General features: G+C 56.2%; 9 protein-coding genes across 9 annotated transcripts; 5 read left to right on the forward strand and 4 right to left on the reverse strand.

The window, feature by feature from the left end:
• Positions 1-96: 96 nt before the first annotated feature.
• On the reverse strand, positions 97-1,758 carry SCHCODRAFT_02635007 (uncharacterized protein). Its single transcript, XM_050345844.1, has 6 exons — positions 1,679-1,758; positions 1,613-1,629; positions 1,405-1,561; positions 1,172-1,351; positions 345-1,115; positions 97-289 (listed from the first exon to the last, which is right to left on the reverse strand). The coding sequence occupies exons 1-6, from the start codon at positions 1,718-1,720 to the stop codon at positions 140-142; spliced, it is 1,317 nt and encodes a 438-aa protein (XP_050198901.1). The 5' UTR covers positions 1,721-1,758; the 3' UTR covers positions 97-139.
• A 111-nt stretch (positions 1,759-1,869) lies between these two features.
• Positions 1,870-6,041, reverse strand: SCHCODRAFT_02635010 (uncharacterized protein). The gene is made up of 8 exons (XM_050345845.1): positions 5,572-6,041; positions 5,363-5,517; positions 5,036-5,308; positions 3,485-4,976; positions 2,507-3,425; positions 2,282-2,445; positions 2,140-2,226; positions 1,870-2,084 (listed from the first exon to the last, which is right to left on the reverse strand). The coding sequence occupies exons 1-8, from the start codon at positions 5,753-5,755 to the stop codon at positions 2,020-2,022; spliced, it is 3,339 nt and encodes a 1,112-aa protein (XP_050198902.1). The 5' UTR covers positions 5,756-6,041; the 3' UTR covers positions 1,870-2,019.
• Positions 6,042-6,236: 195 nt separating this feature from the next.
• SCHCODRAFT_02635016 (Aldo/keto reductase) lies at positions 6,237-7,703 on the forward strand. The gene is made up of 8 exons (XM_003029387.2): positions 6,237-6,431; positions 6,487-6,578; positions 6,639-6,719; positions 6,775-6,898; positions 6,947-7,013; positions 7,065-7,193; positions 7,246-7,295; positions 7,349-7,703. The coding sequence occupies exons 1-8, from the start codon at positions 6,352-6,354 to the stop codon at positions 7,503-7,505; spliced, it is 780 nt and encodes a 259-aa protein (XP_003029433.1). The 5' UTR covers positions 6,237-6,351; the 3' UTR covers positions 7,506-7,703.
• Positions 7,704-8,058: 355 nt separating this feature from the next.
• On the forward strand, positions 8,059-8,580 carry SCHCODRAFT_02510857 (uncharacterized protein; the record flags this gene model as incomplete). Its single annotated transcript, XM_003029388.1, has 3 exons — positions 8,059-8,256; positions 8,316-8,399; positions 8,506-8,580. The coding sequence occupies 3 exons, from the start codon at positions 8,059-8,061 to the stop codon at positions 8,578-8,580; spliced, it is 357 nt and encodes a 118-aa protein (XP_003029434.1).
• Positions 8,581-8,732: 152 nt separating this feature from the next.
• On the forward strand, positions 8,733-10,057 carry SCHCODRAFT_01039108 (uncharacterized protein; the record flags this gene model as incomplete). Its single annotated transcript, XM_050340909.1, has 3 exons — positions 8,733-9,448; positions 9,512-9,985; positions 10,038-10,057. Coding segments are annotated over exons 1-2 (907 nt in total), but the record flags the coding sequence as incomplete, so codon positions are not given.
• SCHCODRAFT_02739833 (kinase-like protein) lies at positions 9,851-13,266 on the forward strand (the record flags this gene model as incomplete). Its single annotated transcript, XM_003029389.2, has 8 exons — positions 9,851-9,985; positions 10,038-10,234; positions 10,285-10,438; positions 10,490-10,749; positions 10,803-11,045; positions 11,096-11,349; positions 11,397-11,533; positions 11,588-13,266. The coding sequence occupies 8 exons, from the start codon at positions 9,851-9,853 to the stop codon at positions 12,971-12,973; spliced, it is 2,766 nt and encodes a 921-aa protein (XP_003029435.2). The 3' UTR covers positions 12,974-13,266.
• A 421-nt stretch (positions 13,267-13,687) lies between these two features.
• Positions 13,688-18,146, forward strand: SCHCODRAFT_02510275 (P-loop containing nucleoside triphosphate hydrolase protein; the record flags this gene model as incomplete). Its single annotated transcript, XM_003029391.2, has 22 exons — positions 13,688-13,779; positions 13,836-14,001; positions 14,051-14,277; positions 14,328-14,481; positions 14,531-14,635; positions 14,686-14,835; positions 14,885-14,992; positions 15,041-15,205; positions 15,253-15,374; positions 15,425-15,656; positions 15,706-15,852; positions 15,902-16,000; positions 16,056-16,245; positions 16,290-16,441; positions 16,496-16,568; positions 16,617-16,741; positions 16,792-16,942; positions 17,014-17,324; positions 17,379-17,526; positions 17,578-17,708; positions 17,761-17,847; positions 17,898-18,146. The coding sequence occupies 22 exons, from the start codon at positions 13,688-13,690 to the stop codon at positions 18,144-18,146; spliced, it is 3,384 nt and encodes a 1,127-aa protein (XP_003029437.1).
• Positions 18,147-18,292: 146 nt separating this feature from the next.
• SCHCODRAFT_02549882 (uncharacterized protein) lies at positions 18,293-21,171 on the reverse strand. Its single transcript, XM_003029793.3, has 9 exons — positions 20,910-21,171; positions 20,638-20,858; positions 20,265-20,581; positions 19,880-20,208; positions 19,501-19,835; positions 19,371-19,453; positions 19,189-19,316; positions 19,050-19,138; positions 18,293-18,996 (listed from the first exon to the last, which is right to left on the reverse strand). The coding sequence occupies exons 1-9, from the start codon at positions 20,983-20,985 to the stop codon at positions 18,484-18,486; spliced, it is 2,091 nt and encodes a 696-aa protein (XP_003029839.1). The 5' UTR covers positions 20,986-21,171; the 3' UTR covers positions 18,293-18,483.
• Positions 21,172-21,414: 243 nt separating this feature from the next.
• SCHCODRAFT_02549885 (uncharacterized protein) lies at positions 21,415-22,897 on the reverse strand. The gene is made up of 6 exons (XM_050343666.1): positions 22,818-22,897; positions 22,682-22,759; positions 22,580-22,623; positions 21,969-22,522; positions 21,693-21,904; positions 21,415-21,636 (listed from the first exon to the last, which is right to left on the reverse strand). The coding sequence occupies exons 1-6, from the start codon at positions 22,868-22,870 to the stop codon at positions 21,579-21,581; spliced, it is 999 nt and encodes a 332-aa protein (XP_050198904.1). The 5' UTR covers positions 22,871-22,897; the 3' UTR covers positions 21,415-21,578.
• Positions 22,898-22,917: the final 20 nt, after the last annotated feature.

Below are 22,917 nucleotides of genomic sequence, written 5' to 3' on the forward strand. Positions count from 1 at the left end.
ACGAGGGCAACCGGGCCGAAGTGTGGACCTGCGGGGACCCACAAGTCCTCAACGACATGACTGATCCCTTGTTCTGTCCGAGCTGCGACATCCTAGTATACTGATTCATTATGAATTCTAAGTGTAGACTAAGGAAGCACTACAACTTGGTGATGGAAGCGTTCGGAGACATCATCGGCGGAAAAAATGGCGGTCGCGGAGGCGGTGGTCCAGGAAGCCAACCGCTGGTCTCTCCTTCATTTGTCCGCCCAGTGATCTGCGAGTTCCTGTCGAGCATGATGGCGTGGACCTGTACGTTTGAATGAACTTTTCGCGCTTCTGAGACTCGTTCCAAAGCAACGAACCTGCATACGGAGCCCATGTAATGCCGCGCGCAAGGACATGACCTCTTCATTCAGCCTCATAGACTCGTTCGTCAAGGCAATCTCCGAGCGACGCCCCAACGAGTCGACTGAGGCGGCCAGCGTGACCATGGACTCGCGCAAGCCGACCAGCGCGCCTTCCAGGCTTGAGCCAAGGTCGAGTGGTGCAACGACAGCGGACGTGGTCGACGTGGATGCATGGGTGCTGTAGTCGGTAGACGCACGTCGGAGTGCTCGCTGCTGAGCCGCGGAATCTATCGGGATATCGTCGGCGGGCGGGAAGTACGAGGCCAGGGGGTCCGCGGTCCCTTCGTCTGTGTATGCGTGCGGCTCGTGCGTCTGCATAGTTGGCACGGAAGAAAGCGGCCGTTGAGGAGGATGAGGCGAGCGGAGGTTCATGACAGACTCCGGACGATACCAGGGCCCGAGCGCGGCGCGCATGACGTCGAGCTCATGTCTCATTGTCTTGACTGTGTGCTCTAGGGTTTCGATCCTTTGCCGAAGCAGGAGGTTGTCTCCTAAGACCTCGGAGAATCGGTTGTCATTCATAGTGAAGAAGCCCTTGATTGCTTCGAAGGGGCACGAGGGTATGTGTTCGGATGTTAGAGAAGCCAAGCGCCCTCTCCATTGGCAGCCTCTCTGTGAGTGAGTGCAAGGGACCTCCCTCTCAGTGCAAGATTTCAGGTGCGAGGCTAGGGTGGAAGGGGGATGATCGAGGCAGTGGGGGCAAGCAGTCATGTCCAAGGTCGCGTCCTGACCATAGTGTGAGTGACGCCAAGGGTGTGAGGCGAGCCACGAATCTCGCGCACCTCTTGCGAGGCGACCTCGCTTGACTCCTTCTCGCCGTCCCTCGTTTCCGGTATTGGGGTACTTGTCGAAGGGTTGTATTGACATGAATCCTTGAGGTGAGACGCGAGACTCTGGCGCTGGCAGGTGGTCTTGCAGCCAGCGGACCGATGTATACATTCGACCTCGAGTTCATCGAGTAGCTGGTCATCTTGTGGTCAGTTTCATGACATGAGGGGACGACCGAGGAACCCACAGCGATGACTATTGGGCTGGCGGGGATGAGGTCTTCTGAGGCCAATGGTGACCGATCGACAGGACAGTGCGAGGAGTGTGCTAAAGCCCGCCCGATGCACTCGCGGCAGAACGTATGATAGCACGTCCTCGTCGTTACAGGATCTATGTAAGGTGCTCTGTCACTCTCGTCAGCCTAGGGAGATTAGCAGCTTGCCGACGCAGCTCACCGACATATACAGCAAATCTTGGGCAGATGAGAACTAGCGGACAGCGCGCAGTAACGAACAACTGACCAGATTGGCGTTAGGCGTATCAACGTAGTTGTAGAACGACATGGTGCTCATGGGTTGCAAGAGGAGATGGACGTTCTCTTCAGCCTCTGGTAGTGCTGGTCTAGACTTCCCCTGAACAGCACGTCTTCCGGTGAGTCTCAAGTTCAACCCCGGCTCGACGACTTTTTGTTATACAGACTTAGCGACTTTCAGTCAACCCCTTGCCGATACGTCGACGTTCTCATATGCTCGTCTAATCCCTACTGCTTTACCCCGCCACATGTATCCATCCCCGAATATTGAACGCCGCTAAACAGGAAACGTCCCTCTCCCCGACGTATTTATATCTTCAATTTGTCGGGTTACGCCCTGCTCGCATCTGGATTAGCCTCGCGGTCGTCGACTACTTCTTCGAGCGGGTTCTTATCTGCAAGTACATGTCAATACAGCATCAATCTGGCGCCTTCGGAAACGACACATACTGCGAAGCGAACGCCAAGGTGACCACGTCCTCCATCGAGAAAGATTTCTTCCAGCATCGAATACGCAGCGCAAACTTCGTATCCTTGCTGTGAAAAAGGTAAGTGAAGTGGATCTGTGACTAGGTGCTTGTGAGATACCCACATTCCTCGATGTGCTGACCTGTGGCCTGCGTCGCAATGTCGTCCAGATCAGTCTCTTCATCGCCATCTCCAGATCCGGCGCTTCTGAGCTCGGATGACGCATCGTACGGGACTGCATAGGGACCATAGACTAGGTCTCCATCTATGCGTCGCAGCGTATTACCACTAACGAGTCATCGTTGTCAGCAAGCAAGCGGCAAAAGCGGTGGGATGGTGGTCGGCTTACGTTTCAATCATCCATCCGACATTGACGTACACCAGCAAGGACGGGTATGGATAGTCCTCCGGCACGTGAAGCTCATCTTCCATCTCGATAGCTGCCGCAAAATACGCCAGAGACAGGTAGGAATCCCAATTCCAGCTGGCTGAATCTTGTCGCATGGCGTTCTCGCTCTGTACCCTGGAAACTAGGCGCAAGAGCGTGTCACGCCAGACGGGGTTCCCTACAGTGCGTTGATGGAGGTACCGTAAGGACGCTAAGTAGGGTCGTGCGCAGGTCAGTATTATGGCCTCCCCCTTGCGACGTCGAGGAAGGCATAATTCCGCCATCCACTCCACGACATCATTCGTGAGAAGGTAGTCCACCGTCTGACCATACCAGGGCAGCTCGAGGCTGCACAGAGTTGCACGAATATACCCGTCCATCGTCATCTGTGCCTCGCATATAGCCTCGGGAGTGTCGCAGGCATATTTTAGGTATTCCAGCAAGGAAGACGCTTTGCATATCTCCAGGGCGTCAACCAAGAGTTCGCTTTTGTTGGCCTTGAAGTATAATTGCATGGACAGATCGAATATAGCCATGATAGGATAGCAAAGCAAGGGAGGAGGTGTCATAGATCGCGATGCATCACCGGCGAGCGCGTCTGAGTATCGGAAAGCGTGATATAGATGGTCGCGCGGAAGGAGATTTCGTGTTGCCCCATGTATGACGAGGACATGCTCAAGGACGCCGATTGCACTTCTCGTCGAATCAATGGCATCTGCGATGTCCGTGAGCGGCTGGGTCAAGATCGAGTGGATGCGCCTGAAAGCTTGAGAATATTCAATCTCCTGTTGATATTGTTCGCGGCATTCTTTCGATAACCAGTCAGGCATGGGCTGGCCTGTCCGCCACATGTACCCTGTTAAATTCGCTAAACAATTAGCTGAGTGGGTAGCCGTCAGCAGAAGAAATCAACATCAAGCGTTCTTTGAGCGCACTTACTCCAGCTTCGGTGGTCAGCTTGCAAAACCCGACCTAGATAAATCTGAACGAGCTCGCGGATATCCGGGTGGTGGCGACACGCAGTGGCCAATGTGATCCCGCCTTCGCACATCGTGTATGGAGACGCTCGCACCGGTGGTACCCACCCGTTACCAATGGAGAATGCCCATGCCAGCTGCAACACGGAGGGAAGCGAATTACTGTCGAGATATTGCTCGGCGGAGCCGATGGACCTTCGCGTTCTGTCAGATGTAGAGTGCATCTGCAACGGAGTCCTCAAGACGAAACTGTGCTCTCGAGATATTGCTTGACAGGCGGCATGAAGCAATGTATTCCAGGTTATGAGGGCGAGCTTCATGTCGGGATCTCTAGGGAAGTCTCGTGCGTGGAACGGATCGATAGATGAGAGAAGCGAATGCTCGCTATCGCGAGCTGGGCGTCCTGGTTGTATCAGGGCGTGAGGTACGTGTAAACACCTCAATCGACTCAGGAGCTCGGCATCCACCCTGCGGAGGGTGGCCTTGATATCCACGATCTTGTCCTCGGCGTTCAGAACAACGTCCTCGATGAAGCGGTCCAGGCTCGCCTGTATCAGATCGCCCCCTTGCTCGCGCGCAAGACCTCTAATGCACCATGCAGCACGCGCACAGCGCTCGAAGTTGACCCAGTCACGTTCTGGGGTGTCCACGGAGATGTCGAGCCGATGCCTCAAAAGCTCCACGAGTCCAAAGGCGAGGGTCTGAATGGACCAGTCAAGGTGACCATTCTGCACCGACAGGGGAGCGGGCCATCCGGCTAACGCATCGCATATGACGTCGAGCTTCGATGGATTGAACGAATACCTGTGCAGCCATTTCATGCAGTCGAGCATGATGTGGACGGGCAATCCTGCCCTGGGTCCGCATCCCGTAGCTAAGAGCTCTGCATCTTCGAATGGGACCGGGGCGTGTAGGAGCGTCCTGGGACCACGCCACCATCGTCGGACCATAGTCCATGGTTGCAGAGAAGCGAGACCATGCCAATAGTCTTGAATGCATTTGACGTACTCGGCTGTTCGTCTGAGGAGGTACTTCGCCGTAGCGACGGTAAGCGAGGACTTGATCTGCGCGAGGGTGCGCGAGGGTCCTTCGTCGGAGATATATTCGTTGATCTGGTTGTATTGCTTCACCACATAAGGAAGCAGCACGTCTCGGGCTGCCCGCGTTATAGGTGTTCGATACGACGACTGCCAGTACACGATCGCCAGAACATGAGTTCCGACATAGAAAGCATAAGTCAACCCTGTAAGGACGACCACAATCGACGAGATCAGGGCAGAGAGCTGATCTAGGAAGACGACGAAGCCAGCGAGGAAGAGCGCGAGGGAGATATGCAGCAACAGCGGTACAAGATTGATTATAAGCGGAACCTTCCACTTGAGGAGGGCCGCATAACGGAGTTGACGCTTCAACGCACGATCGCGGGCGGTCCCAGATGGCGTCCTGACGTACTCCTGAGAAGGATGCAATGTCAACGAATACGAAGGCGGCAGCCCGTAAGACATAAACTCACTTGCAACCATTGCTTCACAAGCGCAGCTACTAGCACTGTAGCAAGCGATAAAGCAAGCGTCGCGGACCACAGTGCATTGATCCACACGTCGGAGGCCGAGTACGAGATCGATTCGAGGCCGACACCGGTAGAAGGTACGTTGTCGAGTGAATTAGAGCGCTGCAAGGCCACAAGCTCGAGCAGCAAGGCCGCGCTGATACGGCCATAATCGGGCTGCAGGCTCTGGGAAGTCTGCACGAGAAAGGTCGTCACGACGGCGGAGAACAGCGCGGCCTTGGGTATGATTAGCGACGAGTCGGACGGATGATGCATATCGGAGGAACGCACGAAGACAAGGTGAACATCTAGAGTGTCCCTGAAGCCCTGGATCATGTCGTTGTCGAATTGCTCGGTCTCGTCCAGATACACGCGCCAGACGCGAGCGTTCTGACCCGCTTCCGCCCCGTACGGGTCGTCCGGGTATATGTCTCTGTAGTCTTCCACTTTACACAGCTCAGTCGTCGATGATGGGTCAATCAAGGTATTGGATCGCTCACCTCCGCCTCTGCCTGTTAGCATATACTTAAGTATTCCGAACACTCGAGGAGTCTCGTTCGTGCGACCAGATTTACCGCGTGTGCGACCAGTGGCTGGAGGAGGCGTACCGTTCGAGCCGTCTAAAACCGAAGGAGCATCTTCAGTCCTTTCAGCGAGGCCATTCGAGTTCGACGGCGCAGACATCGGTGTAGGCTTGGGGCAGGATGATGGTCGAGATCGAGGCAAGAGTGTCCCGGGACTATGCAGGTGCTGTATAAATGTACACGTGCGCTTGATTGACGGAAACTTCGCGATACAGTTCAGCGCCTTGCAGAAGCGCCCGCGCTGCTGAGCGCTGAGCGCTGAGTCGCCGTTTCACTCGTCCTGTACGTCGCGGGGGTTTCGATCTGAGCACCTAGAACTTCGAAAAGATAGGTTCGACTGTGAAAATGTGTATCCCGCGGACGACGAGCGAAAGACACTGAGGACTTGGTGGTAAGCCGCAAGACGGTCGAAATTCGTCGCCGCCGAGTCAAAATCGGCACCGGCGGCTTCGGGCCTATTGGTGACATCATTTTCTCGGATCTCCGCGGTGACCACTGACAATGGTGATTGCGCCCACAACTGCCAGCACTTGTCCACAACTTTCGACCTTCGCTTACAGACCTCTTAGTTTTCTACCTTCATCCCCCAAGGACTACCATGGCTCTCTCTATCTCCTCGACAGTGAAGCTCTCAACGGGTCGGTGACCGCACCCTTGTATGAACCGGCGCTATCGATTGACTGATCAGGGTACACGATGCCTTTGCTGGGGTTCGGGGTGTACCAGAATTACAACGCGAAGCCTTCCGTCCTAGAGGCCTTGAGGGCAGGATATAGGTAAGTACTACTCAGTAGAATGTGTACAAGGAAAGAGCGAGTAAACGCCTGCCAGGCATATCGACTCGGCGCAAGTTTACAAGAACGAGGCCGATGTGGCGGAGGCCGTGAGGGAGAGCGGGATTGACAGAGGGAGCGTCTTCATTAGTAAGTGTACCTTTATCTTGAAGAGAAATGATGAGAGACAGGGCTGACGCTACGCGCAAGCCACAAAGATCGTGTCCAAGAATCACGGGTACGAGAGCACGCTTAAAGGCGTGGACGAGTCGCTCGCAAAGATGAAGTTCGGTCAGGCTTTTCAAGTTCAATGATAACGAGAATATGCTTACTCCTGCCTTTGCAGACTACATCGACCTCTTCCTGATCCACGACCCTTTGTCGGGGAAGGAAAAGCGACTGCAGACCTACAAAGCCCTGCTCGAAGCGCGAGCCGCTGGCAAGATCAGGACCGTCGGCGTCTCTAACTAGTAAGCAGCTTTCTGAACGTCCGACAAATATTCTGACTATTATACCAGCGGTGTGAAACATTTGGAAGAGATCAGAGCTGCCAACTACGAGTTGCCGTCGGTGAACCAGATTGAGGTGCGCAGATAAATAACCCTCGACTCACCAGACGTTGAGGGAGTTCTTCAGCTCCATCCGCTATGCCAGCAGAAGGATATCGTCGAATACTGCAATAAGAACAGCATCGTGGTGCAGGCGTATTGCCCGATTATACGCGGGCAGATGGACAACGAGGTCATTCAGAGCGTGGCGAAGAAGGTAACCTTCTTATTCTGTCCTTTTGCTTGCACGCAACGACCCGCTCCTTCAGCACGGCCGGGACCCTGCCCAAATCCTGATTCGGTGGTCCTTACAACGAGGGTGCGTGTGGAAAGCGTATGCATCCAGCTCAGGGTCTGACTTTTCATCCTCAGCTTCGTACCACTTCCAAAGAGCGTGACACCTTCTCGCATCTACTCGAACGCGCAGGTGTACGACTTCGAGCTGTCGGACGAGGACGTTGCGCAGTTGAACAGCCTCGACCGCGGCAAGGACGGTGCGGTCAGCTGGAACCCCGTGGGCGCGGACTAGAAAGCCAGATACCCGAACTGAAAGGACGAGGATAGCATTGTAATTTTAGGCGGTGTGGAACATATCTGGACTTTGTGATAGGGTTGTAGATAGGCGGTACACCGAGTGATCAATGCACCCGCCCACAGCTTGCTGCTTCGCCGAGCGAATTATGCGGCGCGCGGGAGCTGTGGAGAGGAGGATGGGCTCACCTTGTCAGTCTACAGCAACTTCCAGCCCGTTCTGGCTGTCGAGAGCGCGACTGACCCACGCGCAGTAGGTTAGCGTGTCCGTGAAGCCAGAGAAAGGTACCCTCAGACAGCGATTGCTCATCGGGGTCGGCACATGTTCTGTGCATGTTCAAAGGGTTGGTAATCGGATGACCTCGTCGTACCTCTGCCTCAATTCCCGGCCGATTGGCAGACCGCGATCGAGTAGTCAGAAGAATGAAAGAATGACGTCCAACAGAGCGGTAGAACCTCGTAGGGCGCAGGGCGAAAATGGGAAGCCAAGCGCAGAAGAGAGGGCTCAATGAACGAAGTCATCGACTGAAACGGCAATCTTCCACACCATCATGGCGAGCATCTCGATTACGACACACTACGTGTCGCCAGACGACAGCCTGCCGCCGTTGGCGCTGCAGATTACGCGCCTGGTGGGTTCGTACATGCTGTGGGTGGGAATGGCGGAAGGGGGCCCGGAGCGAGTGGAAGAGGCGCCGCTGAAGGGGAACCTGGCGAAAGACTGGGCATGCGCGATGCCAAGTGCGGCGGTAAGCATGGTCCAGGCCACGTTCCGTGCACGGCGACGAAGCGACTGAGCATCCAGAAGGGCGGCGCAGGAGCAGCAACCGCGCTGTTTCGCACCTCTGGATCTGACGTCGCCCTATCGATGGCGCAGCGGCTGGGTAGGGCGGTCCGCACCGATTATATCATTTGCTGATGTTCTGGCAGCGGTGCGATTCAAGAAACAGATATTCCTGTCGGTGGACATTGCGCCCTCGTTCCTGACGCTGGGGCAGGGCCCGCGGGTGCTGCTGGAGGCGGAGAGGGCGATTGTGACGGAGCTGAAGGCGCTGGAAACGGGTGTAGCGTAGGGCACGAGTAGAGAGCACGACTGCAGGGCCGCATTCTCGGAAACGGCCGATAAAGCGCTGAGGGAGATGCGAAAGGGGTGCAAACAACGCACAGCAGGCTGTGAATTCGAGGCGTTGACCGCACCACGCTTGTCAGTTGACCTCGCTGTCGACCGTCAGTTGGCGCCGCTCCATTTTTCACCTCCTCGTCGCGCCCGACGTCGTCAACGATCCATACCGGACGCACACCATCACCGTCCGTGCCTTTTCCTGATCTTCCATGTCTGAACCGGAATTGGCGTACATGATGACGGACTCGAACGACGGCTTTGATCTTCCCCGCTGGCAGTCCGATATCGACCCGCTCTCTTCCTCCGCCCAGGCCGCGCACGCTGCCCAGGCCTCCTACCTCTACTCACCCGGCGGTGCCCAGCAGCCGCAGCAGCAGTTGTCCGCGACTTCGCCCCAGCGCCTCCACGCGTCTCCCCCAAGCTCGTCATCGCGCCAGCCGCCGCGCATCTCTCAGATCATGGAGCAGGGACAGCCGATGTACTTGGGCCAGGGGCTTGGTCAAGGCCAGCTCTCCCGCAGCGCTTCCCTTGGCGCAAGCGCGCACCGGGCCCCGCGAAGACATCATCAGCCAGACGATCTGGAGGGCGCCTTTCACGGCGACGGCCAGGGCATGGGCACGCAGCGTCAGCAGATGCAGGGATCCCAGAACGCCTTCTATCCCCCTGCCATCGGATATCCAGCCCAATCGTCCCTCACCGCCCCGAACTCTGCCGTCAACACACCTTTGGCGCCCCCAGAGGCGTACGGAGACATGTACTATGCGGGCGGAAACGCGCCACCAAAGTCGGCCCCCGATCCAGGAGCTGCGTCAAACTCGGCACGTTCTCCTCGTACCGCGCAGCAGCAGCTTCTGACCGATCCCTTCGCGTCCGCCCAGCAGTCACCGTACTCGCCCGCAGGACCGTACGCCTACCCATCCCAACCCGATCAGCGCCAGGGCTACCACTCCCACTCCCGGACGCACTCTAGCGTCAACGTAAAACGCGAACCTATGACGCCTCCCGTCGCATCGCCGTACTCCCCGCAGAATCCCACGCAGAAATCGTCTGGCGTGTATTCGCCGGCCGGTTACTCTATGGAGACGACCAGCCCGGCCCCGGGCATGCAATCGGCGCTCGGTGTGCACACGCCCATCAAGCAGTCCTTGTCCAGTCCCACCACGCCGCTTTCGTTCATGAATCAGCCAGGGAGCGCGTCCTACTATCAGCAGGACAACGCCATGGTCGTTGATCCTCCATCACATAAGCGACGCTCGCAGGGTCTTCGTCGGGTAAATGGTGCGAGCGATCTGCAGCCGCGACTGGACGTCCCGCCTGCAGGAAGAAGAATGGCGGCTGATGGGACATATCTCTCGGTGCGCTAATGACCGATCTTGTGAGAGAACTTTGTCTCATCCTCTTGTACAGCCCCTTCGTCAGCTCACTACCAACATCTTGGAGACGTACCATATCTGCAACCCCCAGTTCCGATACGAGGCGGCCCATAACCCGCGACGTGTCCTCACCAAGCCCAGCAAGCCCTCACACAATGACGGCTACGACAACGAAGACTACGACTATATTCTGTACGTGAACGACTGGCTGGGGAACGAGGAGGGCCACAAGTGCGTATTCGATTGCCTTTGCTAGGAACGTCCACTTACTCAGCATGCAGATACTTGATCTTGGATATACTGGGGCAAGGCACGTTCGGCCAAGTTGTCAAGTGTCAAAACATGAAGACGCACGAGATCGTGGCCGTCAAGGTCGTCAAGAACAAGCCTGCATACTTCAATCAGAGTATGATGGAGGTGACTATCCTCGACCTGGTGCGTGCATCGCATGTCTCTTGCAGGCCTCTGCTGACGTCTGCCGCATAGTTGAACAAGCAGTGCGACCCTAATGACGAGCACCACATCTTGCGATTGCGTGACTCCTTCATCCACCGGCAGCATCTATGCTTGGTGTTCGAATTGCTGTCATCCAACCTCTACGAGTTGATCAAGCAGAACCAGTTCCAGGGTCTCAGCACTCAGCTCGTCAAGGTCTTTATGGCGCAACTTCTTGATGCCTTGACCGTTTTGAAGGAGGCGCACCTCATCCACTGCGATTTGAAACCGGAGAACATCCTCTTGAAGTCGTGCGTACCCACCTATTCACAGCCATTATCAAGCAGCGCTGACTTCTGCATAGACTGCAGTCGCCACAGATCAAGGTCATCGACTTTGGGTCGGCCTGTCATGAGCGACAGACAGTGTACACTTACATTCAGTCGCGGTTCTATCGATCGCCGGAAGTTCTCCTGGGAATGCCTTACACGACCGCCATCGACATGTGGTCCCTGGGCTGTATCGCAGTGGAGCTGTTCCTTGGTTTACCGCTCTTCCCGGGTACGAGCGAGTACAACCAACTGACTCGCATCATTGAGATGCTCGGGTAGGATCACGTAGCTTCGGGATTTCGGACATTGCTCACAAAGATTTCAGGATGCCGCCTCTCAGCATGCTGAACTCGGGGAAGCAGACGCACCAATTCTTTGACTCTGTCGATACCTATAACCCTGCGACCGGACAGCCAGAGAAGAAATATACCCTCAAGAGCATCCAGCAGTACTCGCGGGAGCACAACACGAATGAGCAGCCTGGGAAGCAATACTTCAAGGCGACGAACCTCCCGGACATCATCTCAGGTGCCCCGATGCCTGCGGCGAAGCCGAACCGTCAGAACGAGATGGAGAAGGGTTTGTGCTATGCCTTTCTCTTCACCGGGTCCTTACTCAACTTTCAGTAGAGCTCAACAACCGAGCCGCATTCATCGACTTCTGCAAGGGCTTGCTGGACTTGAACCCTGTCACGCGTTGGACGCCGCAGCAGGCCAGAGGGCACCCTTTCATCACCGGCGAGAAGTACAAGGGGCCGTATGTGGTACGTTGTATACAGATACGCGTTCAGGAGAAGCATGACTAACGCGATACGCAGCCCGGCGGAATGCCTCAGCCGTCGCCAGCTCCGCCTTCAAGCTCGCCTGATCCAAAGCGGCCGTATGGCGGTCTTGTGCCCCAACCGGCCAAGGGTACGCGTGCGTTCCAGGACGCGGCGTCGTATAACCAGCACCTGGCTCAACATCAGGCCTACACGGCGCAAGCGCAGGCGGCGTCCGCGAACACCTTCCGCAACCCGTACTTGACGCCGAACAACACTCAACCATCGACGCAGCCGCCAGCGTATACTCAAGACGCGTCCTACGCGCCCTCGGCGCAGCCTCAACAGCAGCAGGCGCAGCAACAGCACGCGGCGGCGCAGACACAAGCGCAGGCAGGCGCTCAACAGGTGCAGTACAGCGCTAATTCCTCTGCACCCTTTAATCATCGCGTTTCTGCTCATCAGACGTCCGCCCAAATGATTCCGAGCAATTCGATGCCGCAATACTCTGGCCAGCCACCTCAGCTGCAGCCGAACGTGCCTCCCAACACGTACTACCCGAACCAGCGGAGCCGGGCCAACACCATCAACAACCAGATGGACAACATCCCGCCGGCGCTGGCAAGGCTGCAGCACATGAAGCAGGACGTCATTGCTGGTGGGCGCAATGCCTTGACGCCGGTGCTCAACCGCGACGATGCGATGCGCGAGTGGGAGCAGCGGCAACAGCAGGGCAAGGCCAGCAAGTTCCAGCCGTACCCGCAGTTGGAGCACCTGCAGCAGCAGGCCGAAATGGCGGCGGCGTCGGGCCTCACGACGTGGGCGAACCACAACCGCTACCAGCACCCGCATCCGCCCTCGAAGCTCATGCACTCGTACCACCCTCAGCAGTACCCAATGATGGAGGACGACCAGAGCAGGCGCGACGCGGTTATGTCCAACGTTCGTGCGGCAGCGGCGCAGGGCACTGGCAGCAACGCCATGTTCGGTGCAGGCGGTGGCGTCATCACGAGCCCCTCGCAGGCTTACAACGGCTCGACGAACATCTCGAACACGGCGCGGTACGCGAATGCATTCGGCCCGCAGCAGCAGACGTCGCCGCCACAACAGTCATCGCAGGGCGCGAACGTCTTCGACTCGCTCGATCGGCGGACGGACATCGGGAACATGTACGTGCCGATGCAGCCGGACCAGTACCAGCAGCCGGCGCAGGGAGGGTACACGAATGCGACTGCGATGACGCGCGGCGCTGGCCCGTCGCAGGCGTCGATGTCGGGTTCGTTCTATGGGACTGGCGTGCAGCCGGCCGGCCCGCCGCAACAAGGCCAGCAGCAGCCCCAGCGAAACCCGTTCGGCGTGCCGATGGACACCTCGGGTTCCCAGTCGAAGGACGCGTCGAGGAGGGGAAGCGGTATCGATACGTGGCAGATGAAGACGTCGTAGAAGAATGGCCGGACATTCGCGAGATAGTGCTGGAGTAGGAGGGGGAGGGGGAGGAATTGTAGTTATCTTTTTGCTGCCCAAGATCGTCGTTGTCGTCGGTAGACCGGCGTCGTGTATACTCACGTACAGTATTGTGTCACGTATATCCCATGTGCGACTCCAATGTTTGTCCTATTAACCTGCATGTAATCCTACTCGCAGCCGTTACAGTCGCTCACTCATCGTGCCCTTTGCGTTTCAATACACCTATGCTATGTCTGAAGACTCGTGTCAAGACGAAGCAGTCCTAATGATGTCGGAATCAGTACTCAGATGCTCTCCGGAGGACTGCATACGCCCGGTCCATTGAATGGGCTTCTCGACATCTTCACATAATGGCGTGGGAAGAAACAGGCCAGCGCGTTATTTACCATTGTTTTCCCAGACAACGCGTCAAATTAGGCTTTGTGATCTCGTACCCCCGCGTCGCCACCAAACTTGCCTCTGACCACCATGACGCGTCGAGCGGCCGATTCTGCGGAGACCGACAGTTTGAAAGAGAATGCAGGACCATCTCGAGTGAAGGCCGAGAAGGTGAAAGAAGAAGGGGCGCGTAGGGAGCAGCAGCGCCGCGCCAATGAGGCGGCGGATGAAGAGGCTGACGCGCAGGGAGAAGAGGAGGGCGATGAGCAGGGCGGGTCTCCGAGGAGTCGCAAGCGCGCACGCGCCAATACGATGGGAGAGTCGCGTCCGACGGCTGAAGATGATGATGAGGACGAGGAGGCGCCTGTTCGTCAAATCAAGACCCAGCCGCGAGGGGACGATGGGTGCGTCAGATCCATTACTGCGTAATGTTCAGTGTATCTAACTGTTGTCTCCAAAGCTACGTTCCTGGCTCTATCGTTCGCATTAAGCTGCACAATTTCGTCACATACGACGATGTCGAGTTTCGCCCTGGCCCTTACCTCAACATGATTCTTGGTCCCAATGGGACGGGAAAGAGTAGTATCGCCTGCGCGATCTGTTTGGGTCTCAACTGGCCTCCTACCGTGCGTACCGATTCCGCTGTCGCGAGCTCAAGCTAATGTAGAGCGCTAGGTTCTGGGACGCGCTGCGGACGTGCCCTCCTTCGTCAAGATGGACGCCGACAGTGGTTTCATTGAAATCGAGTTGAAAGGCTCGAAAGGAGAGGACAATGTCGTCATCCGCAGGGTCATTCACAGGAACAGCAGAGTGACGACTTTCACCTTGAACGGTAAATCCAGCACAGGAAAGGACGTCAATGCGAAGATGGAAGAGCTGAACGTGCAAGTTGGCAATCTATGGTATGTCCTCGATCGACAGCGTCGTCAAAACTGGACTTGACGCACTGTAGCTCCTTCCTGCCGCAAGACAAGGTGTCCGAATTCGCGGCCATGTCGCCACAGCAGTTGTTGCGTGAGACCCAACGTGCAGCCGGCGATAAGAGCCTCTCAAAGTGGCACGCAACGCTCATCGAACACGGGAAGACGCTCAACGGAGTGCAAGCTGTATGCCAAGCCCTGCATCAGCACACACCGTACTCACTATAGGCCGCAGAAATTGAACGAGGAGATCACGCAGCTGAACCAGATGAAGGAGCGCAACGAAGCCATCGAACGCGACGTTCAACGCTTCTTGGAACGCAAGCAAATCGAAGATGCTGTGCGTCGTGCTCACCCTGCATTGCTCTTCACCATCCTGACGTCCTTCAGATTGCTCTCCTCAAAGTCCTCATCCCGACTCGGATCTACGACGAGATGCGTACAGCGTTCCAGAAAATCAAGCTACAACAGCGTCAACAGCACAAGCTGGTTTCTTTGCTCAAGGAGAAGAACGCTCCCGCGCACGCCAAGTTGAAGTACGTTTGCATGACAAGCCAACAACGCTACGGCTCACAAATATATCAGAGAGTTAGAGGCAAAGCATGCGGCAATGGAGCAGTCGAGGAACAGACAGAAGAAAACAATCATCGATCTCTTCACCAAGCTCGCTGACCTGTCGAAGCAGAGCGAGAAATACGTGAGTAGCATATGCGCAGGTACAGATAGGCGCTGACACAGTGTCAAGTACGACGAGGCCGAGGAGATCAATCGTCGGATGGACGACGCGGAGAAGGATGAGAAGAACAGGATCAACAGGATACGGGGTCTCGAAAACGATATCGCTAAGATTAAGGAGAAGCTTGAAGAGGAGGTCAAGATCGAGGACGAGAAAGAGCTCGAGGCCGAAAGGGTGAGGAATTCAGTCCTTCAAACTGCGCGAGCTCATTTTTGTCTCAGCGACAAGTCGCCGAACGCATGCGTGTTGCGAGGGAAGCCATGGGCGTCTTGCAAGACAGGATGAGGGAGGTTGCGAACCAGAAGGCGCATCTTAACCATCGCATTCAGCGGCTTCAGGAGGAGTGAGTGCAGGTTGAGCGCGCACTGTTCAACGAGACTGACATCGAGATAGGCTGAATGGTCTGGCTCAGTACGAGAACAGGCAGCTGTCGCGCCTTCATCAGTCGGATAAGGACGCTGCCGACGCCGTTGTGTGGCTCAGGCGGAACCGGGACAAGTTCCAGATGGAGGTCATCGAGCCTGCCTTCATCTCCGTATCGGTGGTCAAGGAGTACAATGGTCGTCCCACTCCTGCGTCGATTGCAGATGCTGTCGAGGCATGCATTACTGGATATATGCCCAGAGTATGCGTTCATTGGGTTGATTGGCCATGTAGTTGACCATATGTCCTAGATGTTCGTTGCGCAGTGCCAGGAGGATGCGGATACGCTCAACCACTGGGTCAACGATACCGACCAAGCACTTGGGAGAAGGGCGAGCATTGCCGTCTGGTACAAGCCACAAGATCAACTCTCCCCGCCGCCCGTGCCGTCGGAACAGGTATGTCCAACAAACGGCAATCCCGACGACGTCTGACCATGTGTAACAGCTATCTGCGCTGGGCTTCGAGGGGTATGCGCTTGATTTCGTCAAGTGCCCGGAACCGATGCGCTGGTTCCTGTCCAGTAATGCTGGCATGCACGCAATCGTGAGTTCTATGCGTAGAATTGGTGTACGGGCTCGTGTGGCTGACATCTTTGCAGGCCATATCCTTGTCCGAGCAACGCACCGATGTGAGCCAGATGACGGATATCGTCGGCAACTGCGGTGGAGGGTCGTTCATCGTAGATCACACGCGGCACTCAATCTCGAAGTCACGCTACGGTAGAAGGACGGTGACGTCCTCGACGTACACTTTCGGGAGGGCGAATATCTTCGCAGTTGATGCGCAAGGTTCGTGATCCAGTGATATGCGTTGCCTTGCGGCTGACACGAAGCGCCGTCAGTCGACGAGGGTGTCCGCGGCCGGCTGATCTCTGGGATGCAGGAGGCGCAGAAGGAGGTTGAGATGCTCGACGAGCAGATCAGGGAGGTCGAGGCCGAGATTGCCACTGCGAACGGCAAGGGGAGAGAGTTGAACGCCGAGATGGTACGTGTTCATGGCCAAGGATGCATGATGTAGAGGAACTGACGACGCATCCAGGATGCAGTTAAGAAGCGAGCCGACGTGATCAAGCAGACCAAGAACAAGCAGGCCCAGCTGAAGTCACAACTTCGTGCGTGTTTCGTTGTCTTCATCTCGCTCGTTCTGACTGTAATCCCAGAGACCAAACGTGACCGGCTCCGGACGACTCAGAACGAGCAGCCCATCGAGGAGAAGCGTGCCAAGCTCAAGAAGGATTTGCTCGAGCTGGGCACGAGGCGCATCAAGCTGACCAAGGAAATCATTGTATGCGACTGCACTCATGCTGTGTCTCCTTAATGCTCATGCCTCCCCAGGATCTCGCCCGTACAATTCGCGACGAACAAACGAAGAACACGATGACCGGCATCAAGCACCTGCAGCTCGCCGCGAACAAGGAGGCGCTGGAGAAGCTCTTCAAAGAGAAGGACGACAAGTATCAGAAGGCATTGGCGAAGTTCGCGGAACGTGCGTATGCCTGCTGATGTCTTCCTTGCCGCCTACTGATGTTCTCCTTGCTCCCTTTGACATCTCGACAGTCGATAAGCAGTATCAGAACGACAAGGTTCAGACGAAGGCTGCGCTCGACGCTAGCCACGCCGCGCTGGGCGATTGCGAGCCGGATATACGCGCGCAGTACGAGGAGATCCAGCGCAAGCGTGCTGAGTACAAGGCGGCTGTCGAGCAGGCGAAGAAGGAAGGCAGGGATGAGCCTGAGCCGCCTGAGGACATGGACCAGCGAACGGCGGAGGATCTGCAAACTGAGCTGGACAATGAAGAGGCTAAGCTCGAGCTCAACAGCAATAACAACCCTGGTGTGGTGGAGCAGTACGAGGCTCGCAAGCGTCAGGTCAGTCTTCACGGTGACTGCGCTGATGAAGTGTGTACTGACGGATATGCGCAGATCGAGGTGCTCGAGCGGACCATCGAGAAGGAGCAGCGGGAAGCGGCCGGTCTGGAGAAGAAGATCAAGCGCGCTCAGGATAATTGGAAGCCCGCGCTCGAGAAGCTCGTGTCAAGTATCGGCAAGAAGTTCTCCGCAACCTTCGATCGTAAGCCAGCTCACTCTTGGCTTGAACTGGATATTCTGACGCAGTGTATAGGTATTGGCTGCGCGGGCGAGGTTCGCATACGCGAGGATCCCGACTACGAGAAGTGGGCCATCGACATCCTCGTCAAATTCCGCGACAGCGAGAAGCTTCAGTTGCTGACTGCGCAGCGACAGTCGGGTGGCGTACGTGTCCACTTTTTGCCCTACTGGATGAGTTGCTAATACTCTGACACAGGAACGCTCGCTCACAACCATCCTCTACCTCATGAGTTTGACGGAAGAGGCGCGGGCTCCCTTCTCCCTTGTCGATGAAATCAACCAGGTTCGTGCCATTCTCTCTGATGCCTCGATGTCCGCTTATAGCCTCTACAGGGCATGGACCAACGTGCCGAGCGCATGGTGCACAACTCGATGGTGGAGGTTACATGCAAGCCGGAGAGCGCACAGTACTTTCTCATCACGCCTAAACTGCTGCCCGACCTCAAGTACCACGAGCGCATGAAGATCCTCTGCGTCAACAATGGCGAATGGTTGCCCGAGGACACGTCGGCAGGTGGCAACATGAACGACATGATCACCAGGTTCTTGCGCCACCGCAACAAGAATGCGAATGCTGCGTAGACTTTGTACTGGTGGCGTTCAGTATCGGCGTTCTTGCTCTTGACTTATTATCGCTATTTGTATCACTGGACTTTCTTCACTCGTATGATAGCCTTTCTCTACTACTGATGTTCACTTAGATGTACCTTACAATCCGCGTCCCTAGCATGCGCAATGATCATCGGCTTTCTTGACTTGCTCAGTAATATCTCCAGTGAGACTAGTAATGCATTGCAGTCCGTCAATATGGAAAGGTCCGTGAGCCTGATCTACAAAAGTATTTGAGTCGGAATGTATCTATGGTGCAGGTGTGTAACGACCAACAAAGCGAGCGACAGGACAGAGGAATGAACGATGATCAGCAACTCGAAGATCCTTTACAATCGTCAGGTGGTGAAAAATATACATAGCCATCGTCAAAGGTCTCCCAGTTCGACGGGGCGGATTTGTGTAGCTTGCCGTCGTCTACATCGTTTGTCTGCAGCTGCTCGTTGACGAGTGTCGTCGAACTGGAGACTGTAGAGGCGAGAGAGACGATGCGCTCACTGCCGCCGGGGTTTGGGTCCCATACGTTGGGTGGACAGCGTATATCAGGACGAATGCCAACAGCAGGTGCAGTGCGTACATCAGGTGGAACAACGAACATCCCCGCATGCCGCAGGTCCAGTTCGTTCGGTCTCTGTACACGACCCACGGTGCTCAAGGCGTCCGGGCGGCCTCGCACGAACCAGACTATCTGGAGGAGCCCCAAGGTGTCGAGGACGTCAATGGCGCCTATGGCTCTTGTCTCTCGAGGGCGCACGAGTAGCAGGTTCATGAACATGAGCAGGGTGGATGCGCCGAGGCCGAAGACTACCGGGGTGCGATTCAGCTGGACGAGTAGGTGAGCTATCACTGAACTATCCAAAGAGGCGTGGCTCGTACGTGGAGTCGGCGCACGGCCTCTGGGCGGCCTATGGCAATATTGCTCGTGCGCTCGATGCCGTATTGGTTGTCAGTGTTCACTTGATTGACTGGGATCCGTGTGAGTTGCACGACATTGAGTCCAGAAGATGCTACACACGAGACCAAAAATATGCGGCGGCAAGCTCGCTCAGCGCGTTCTCGACGTGGTGAAGCTTGACCCTACCGCGCGGGACATGCGTGGCCGACCATCCTGGGAGCTGCAGCCCAAGATACGAAGCGACAAATCTGGCAAGGATTAGGGATAGTTATGGAGATCACTGCATAGCGTCGAAGGCTTACTTCTCCATGAAGCCGAGTCTATAGACGCCCGTCCCTCCCAAGGTAAAGCTGGTTTGGTACTGCTTCATGACCGCCGTGATCCACTGTGAGCTTGATGAGCATCGCGAGCCGCCTCCCCCTCCACGCTTACAAGGTCCAATATCGCCAAGTCGTCCGGCGCAACCGGATCCTGAGGCTCCCAAACTGACCACAAGGAGCTCTCGCGCAGAGCCGGCACCTGGTCCAACTTTGCGACCCGCGTCGTCGTGTCGACCTGGATGGTATGGTTGTGGCTGTAGAGATCGCAGCCGATCATCGATATATTCGGAGGATGCCCGTTGGGCTCGGGCAATGAGAAGTTGGAGAGGACATCGCCTGCGGAGTCCTCTATGTCGAAAGTGCCGTACAGATAAAAGCTCCGGTTCGCGCCGGGACGTATGTCGTCGGAGGTGATGTTGTGCCAGGTGAGGGCCATGGCGTTGTTCGCTGGGCACTGTGAGCCTAAGTGAGACGTAGAGATCGCGACTTACGCTGAATGTACTTGACCCGGATGTCTTCCTGCCTGGTGCCATTTGGATACACGTGAGAGACGCTGTACCACATAGGTGCGCTTTTTGGATACGTGTCATCCACCTCCAAGGAATCGAGCGTGCCGCAGGACACGTCAAAGGTGGTCGCATTTACGAGCGCGGTCGTATCGCTGAGCGTGTTGGTGACGAGCTGATCGTATATAGTCCCCTTCGCCAACCCCACGGTCTTGTCGGGGTCAAGGAGCAGAACATACGGCAGCAAGCTCGATGCGTCGCTGAACAGAGCATGCAGCAGCGTCGACGCATCGCGCGCATCCGTTGGCCAAGTGCTGTGACAGCGCTCCGTGCATAAGCCAGTGAGCCCATCGAAGGACGCGACACGCACTGGAGCATGCTGTACACGTCCGGGTACGCCATCTGCGTAGTGATATTGTCCGGGTGATACAGGTTCCCGACCTGCAGCGAGAACATGGCTGGCATCGTGATATGCAAGACGGTGACGTTCACGAGGTACCCTGCTATGCACAGAACCCACGGGAGGGCGCTCTTAATCCTGCTCTGGCCAAATAGGGCAAGGAGAGCGGATCCGATGCCGATCCACGATTTGAACTCATCGTGCATGGCGGTCAAGGTCTGCTCGCTTGTCAACAAACGCCGCAGGGCGAGCCGCTGTGTGAGCCAAATGAGCAGCGCGCCGTAGAGCTGGGGGACGTCGCATCAGAGACATTGAAAGGATCTCAAGGGGTAGAGGTGCGCACTGTAGCGAAGACGGTTCCCGAGACAGTGATGACCGTTGAAGTCAAGTTATCGAAGTTGCCGTCGCCGCTCAGGGGGATCGTGAGGCCCTCCTCGAGGTGGTGATAGCATACCGCGAACAGCACAATGTGGAGGAAGAACAGGTATCCGTGTAGCGTGTATGACAGCCGTCGCAGGAATCGCACTTTGCCAAGCTTGGTGCTCAGGGCTTGCGTCAAGCGCTCTGTGCTATAGATGAGCACTTGATTCTGAAATAAGAGGCTTAGGGACGCACCTGGCGCGGAGGTCCACTTCGAGCTCAAATGCGAAACTGGCGTGCGTGCGTACCGCAGATCACCAGCGCCAGACATGTGAACGGTCGAGGTAATGAACGGCAGGGAAGGAGGGTGTATTAGACAATAAACAGGATGGAGGATGTAACTTGAGTCTTGAGCTCAACGCTCGCGTCGACCAAGGCGTGAAACTCCGGCGCGGACATCGCCCTCGGGCGCAGTCCCGACAACTCAACAGTAGACGTCGACATGATGGCCTCCGTCAAGATGTGGGTCGTGACCTCGACGTGATTTCGCCGTGACCGCGCCACAGCGGCGACAGGCGGGCCGGAGAAACGCCGCGCCTCCCGCGTGCAATCTCTCTGGACATCTGTGAAGATATATATCGAGTCTTCTCACCCTCCCTCTCTTTGCCATCCAGTTTCACCAGGCAATCAGTTTGTATAATTCTCTCCGTAGTGCAGACGACGGCGAAGCCTTCGTCCTGCGCCTCAATTCCGATGGCTTCTCCATCAACACATATGAATGCGCACGCATTTGAAGCTCGGCACAGAGATCCCAGTTAGGGACGGATAGACGAGGAAGACGCGAAGAAGTACAAAGTACAATGGAACATATATATTTGCCTCGTATTTGGCATGTTAGATTCGGCATCGACCAGAACCATATGATCACTCCCGCTCCAGCTCACGGATGCGAGCCTGAAGTCTTTCATTCTCATACTCGAGTCTGCGAAATTATACATCAGCTAAAGGCCATACATGCGAAACAATCAGAACACTCACGACTCAACCTTCATCATCAGGTCCGCATTCTCCTCCTCCAGCTCCTCGATCCTCTTCTTCGCGCTCTCCTCGCGCTTGTCGGCGAGCGCGCGGCGCTTGCGGAGCTGTGCGGGGAGGCCGGATAGTTTCTCCAGAAGATCGGAAACCTCTTCGGGGGAAAGGTCTGGCGCTTGACTGCCGGTGAAGCTGCGTAGGGAGGAAGCGGAGGCGGACTATGGTCAAAATTAGCGTCAGATGCATCTGTATATCTGAAGGGGGAAGGACGATAACACTTACCTGTCGAAGGCTCTGCCCCCGACGCGAAGGTCCCGGATGAGGCGTAGACATGCTGTTCTGGGCGGAGGGCCCGAAGACATCCTCGCCCGCAATGGATTTTTGCGAGCTGGCTGGCTCCAACTCACGCCCCTTCCCTTTGTTCGTAGCCAGCAGCATCGGCGGCGCCTGCGGACCTTTCGAAGGCGTCTGCAAGCCCCTTGTCTGCGTGTTCGGCCCCTTCGTCGGTGTCACAGGGAGCGGCACCGAAGCATCAAGCTCATGATGAGCATCGCTCTTGCTCCCCGACTTCTCCGCCAGCGCGCGCTCGATTTCCTCCAGGCGCTTACGCTTATCCTCGGGCGTGTTGAAGTTCTTTCGCGGTATCGTGCCGTTGGCGCCTCGAGCAAATTTCTGAGCGGGAGTGGTGAAAGAGGGAGAAGCGCCGCGCTTGCGTGGCGTTGAGGGCGGTACTTGGGACGAGGAAGAAATTTGCGAATCCTGAGAGCCCATCACGCATGCCATAGCTGTGTCGTCCTGTTCTGGGTCGTGAAAGTCGGGAATTTCGTCAACCCAGACTTGAGGAGTTATTCATTGAGCTTTATGGCCAATGAAAGTTGGTATTGCCAGCTCACCAAAGAAATTGCACTGCGGTAGCGCGGCGCAAACAAAGAAGTCTCTAAACGCAAAACCAGCATCCAACACACTGTCTAAGTTCATTAGACTCAGAGTCATACCTGTTAGGATTCTTGGAAGTATGACTAGTTCGCCGTATAGCGGGTATAGAGTGCTTATAGCACCTGACAGTGCCCTCGCTAGAGAAGAATAGAGTGAGTCCTGACACTGACTTGGTGCGCGTGTGCAGGCAATTACCTGTCCACAGGACTTGTGAGGACAATCTGCTCCTGGCTGGCAGTCCGTATCATGCACGTCGAGATGATGGTTCAGGACAAGCGCCGTCAAAGTCAACCGT

Source organism: Schizophyllum commune, assembly GCF_000143185.2.
Source record: "Schizophyllum commune H4-8 unplaced genomic scaffold SCHCOscaffold_9, whole genome shotgun sequence".
NCBI classification, from domain to species: Eukaryota; Fungi; Basidiomycota; class Agaricomycetes; order Agaricales; family Schizophyllaceae; genus Schizophyllum; species Schizophyllum commune.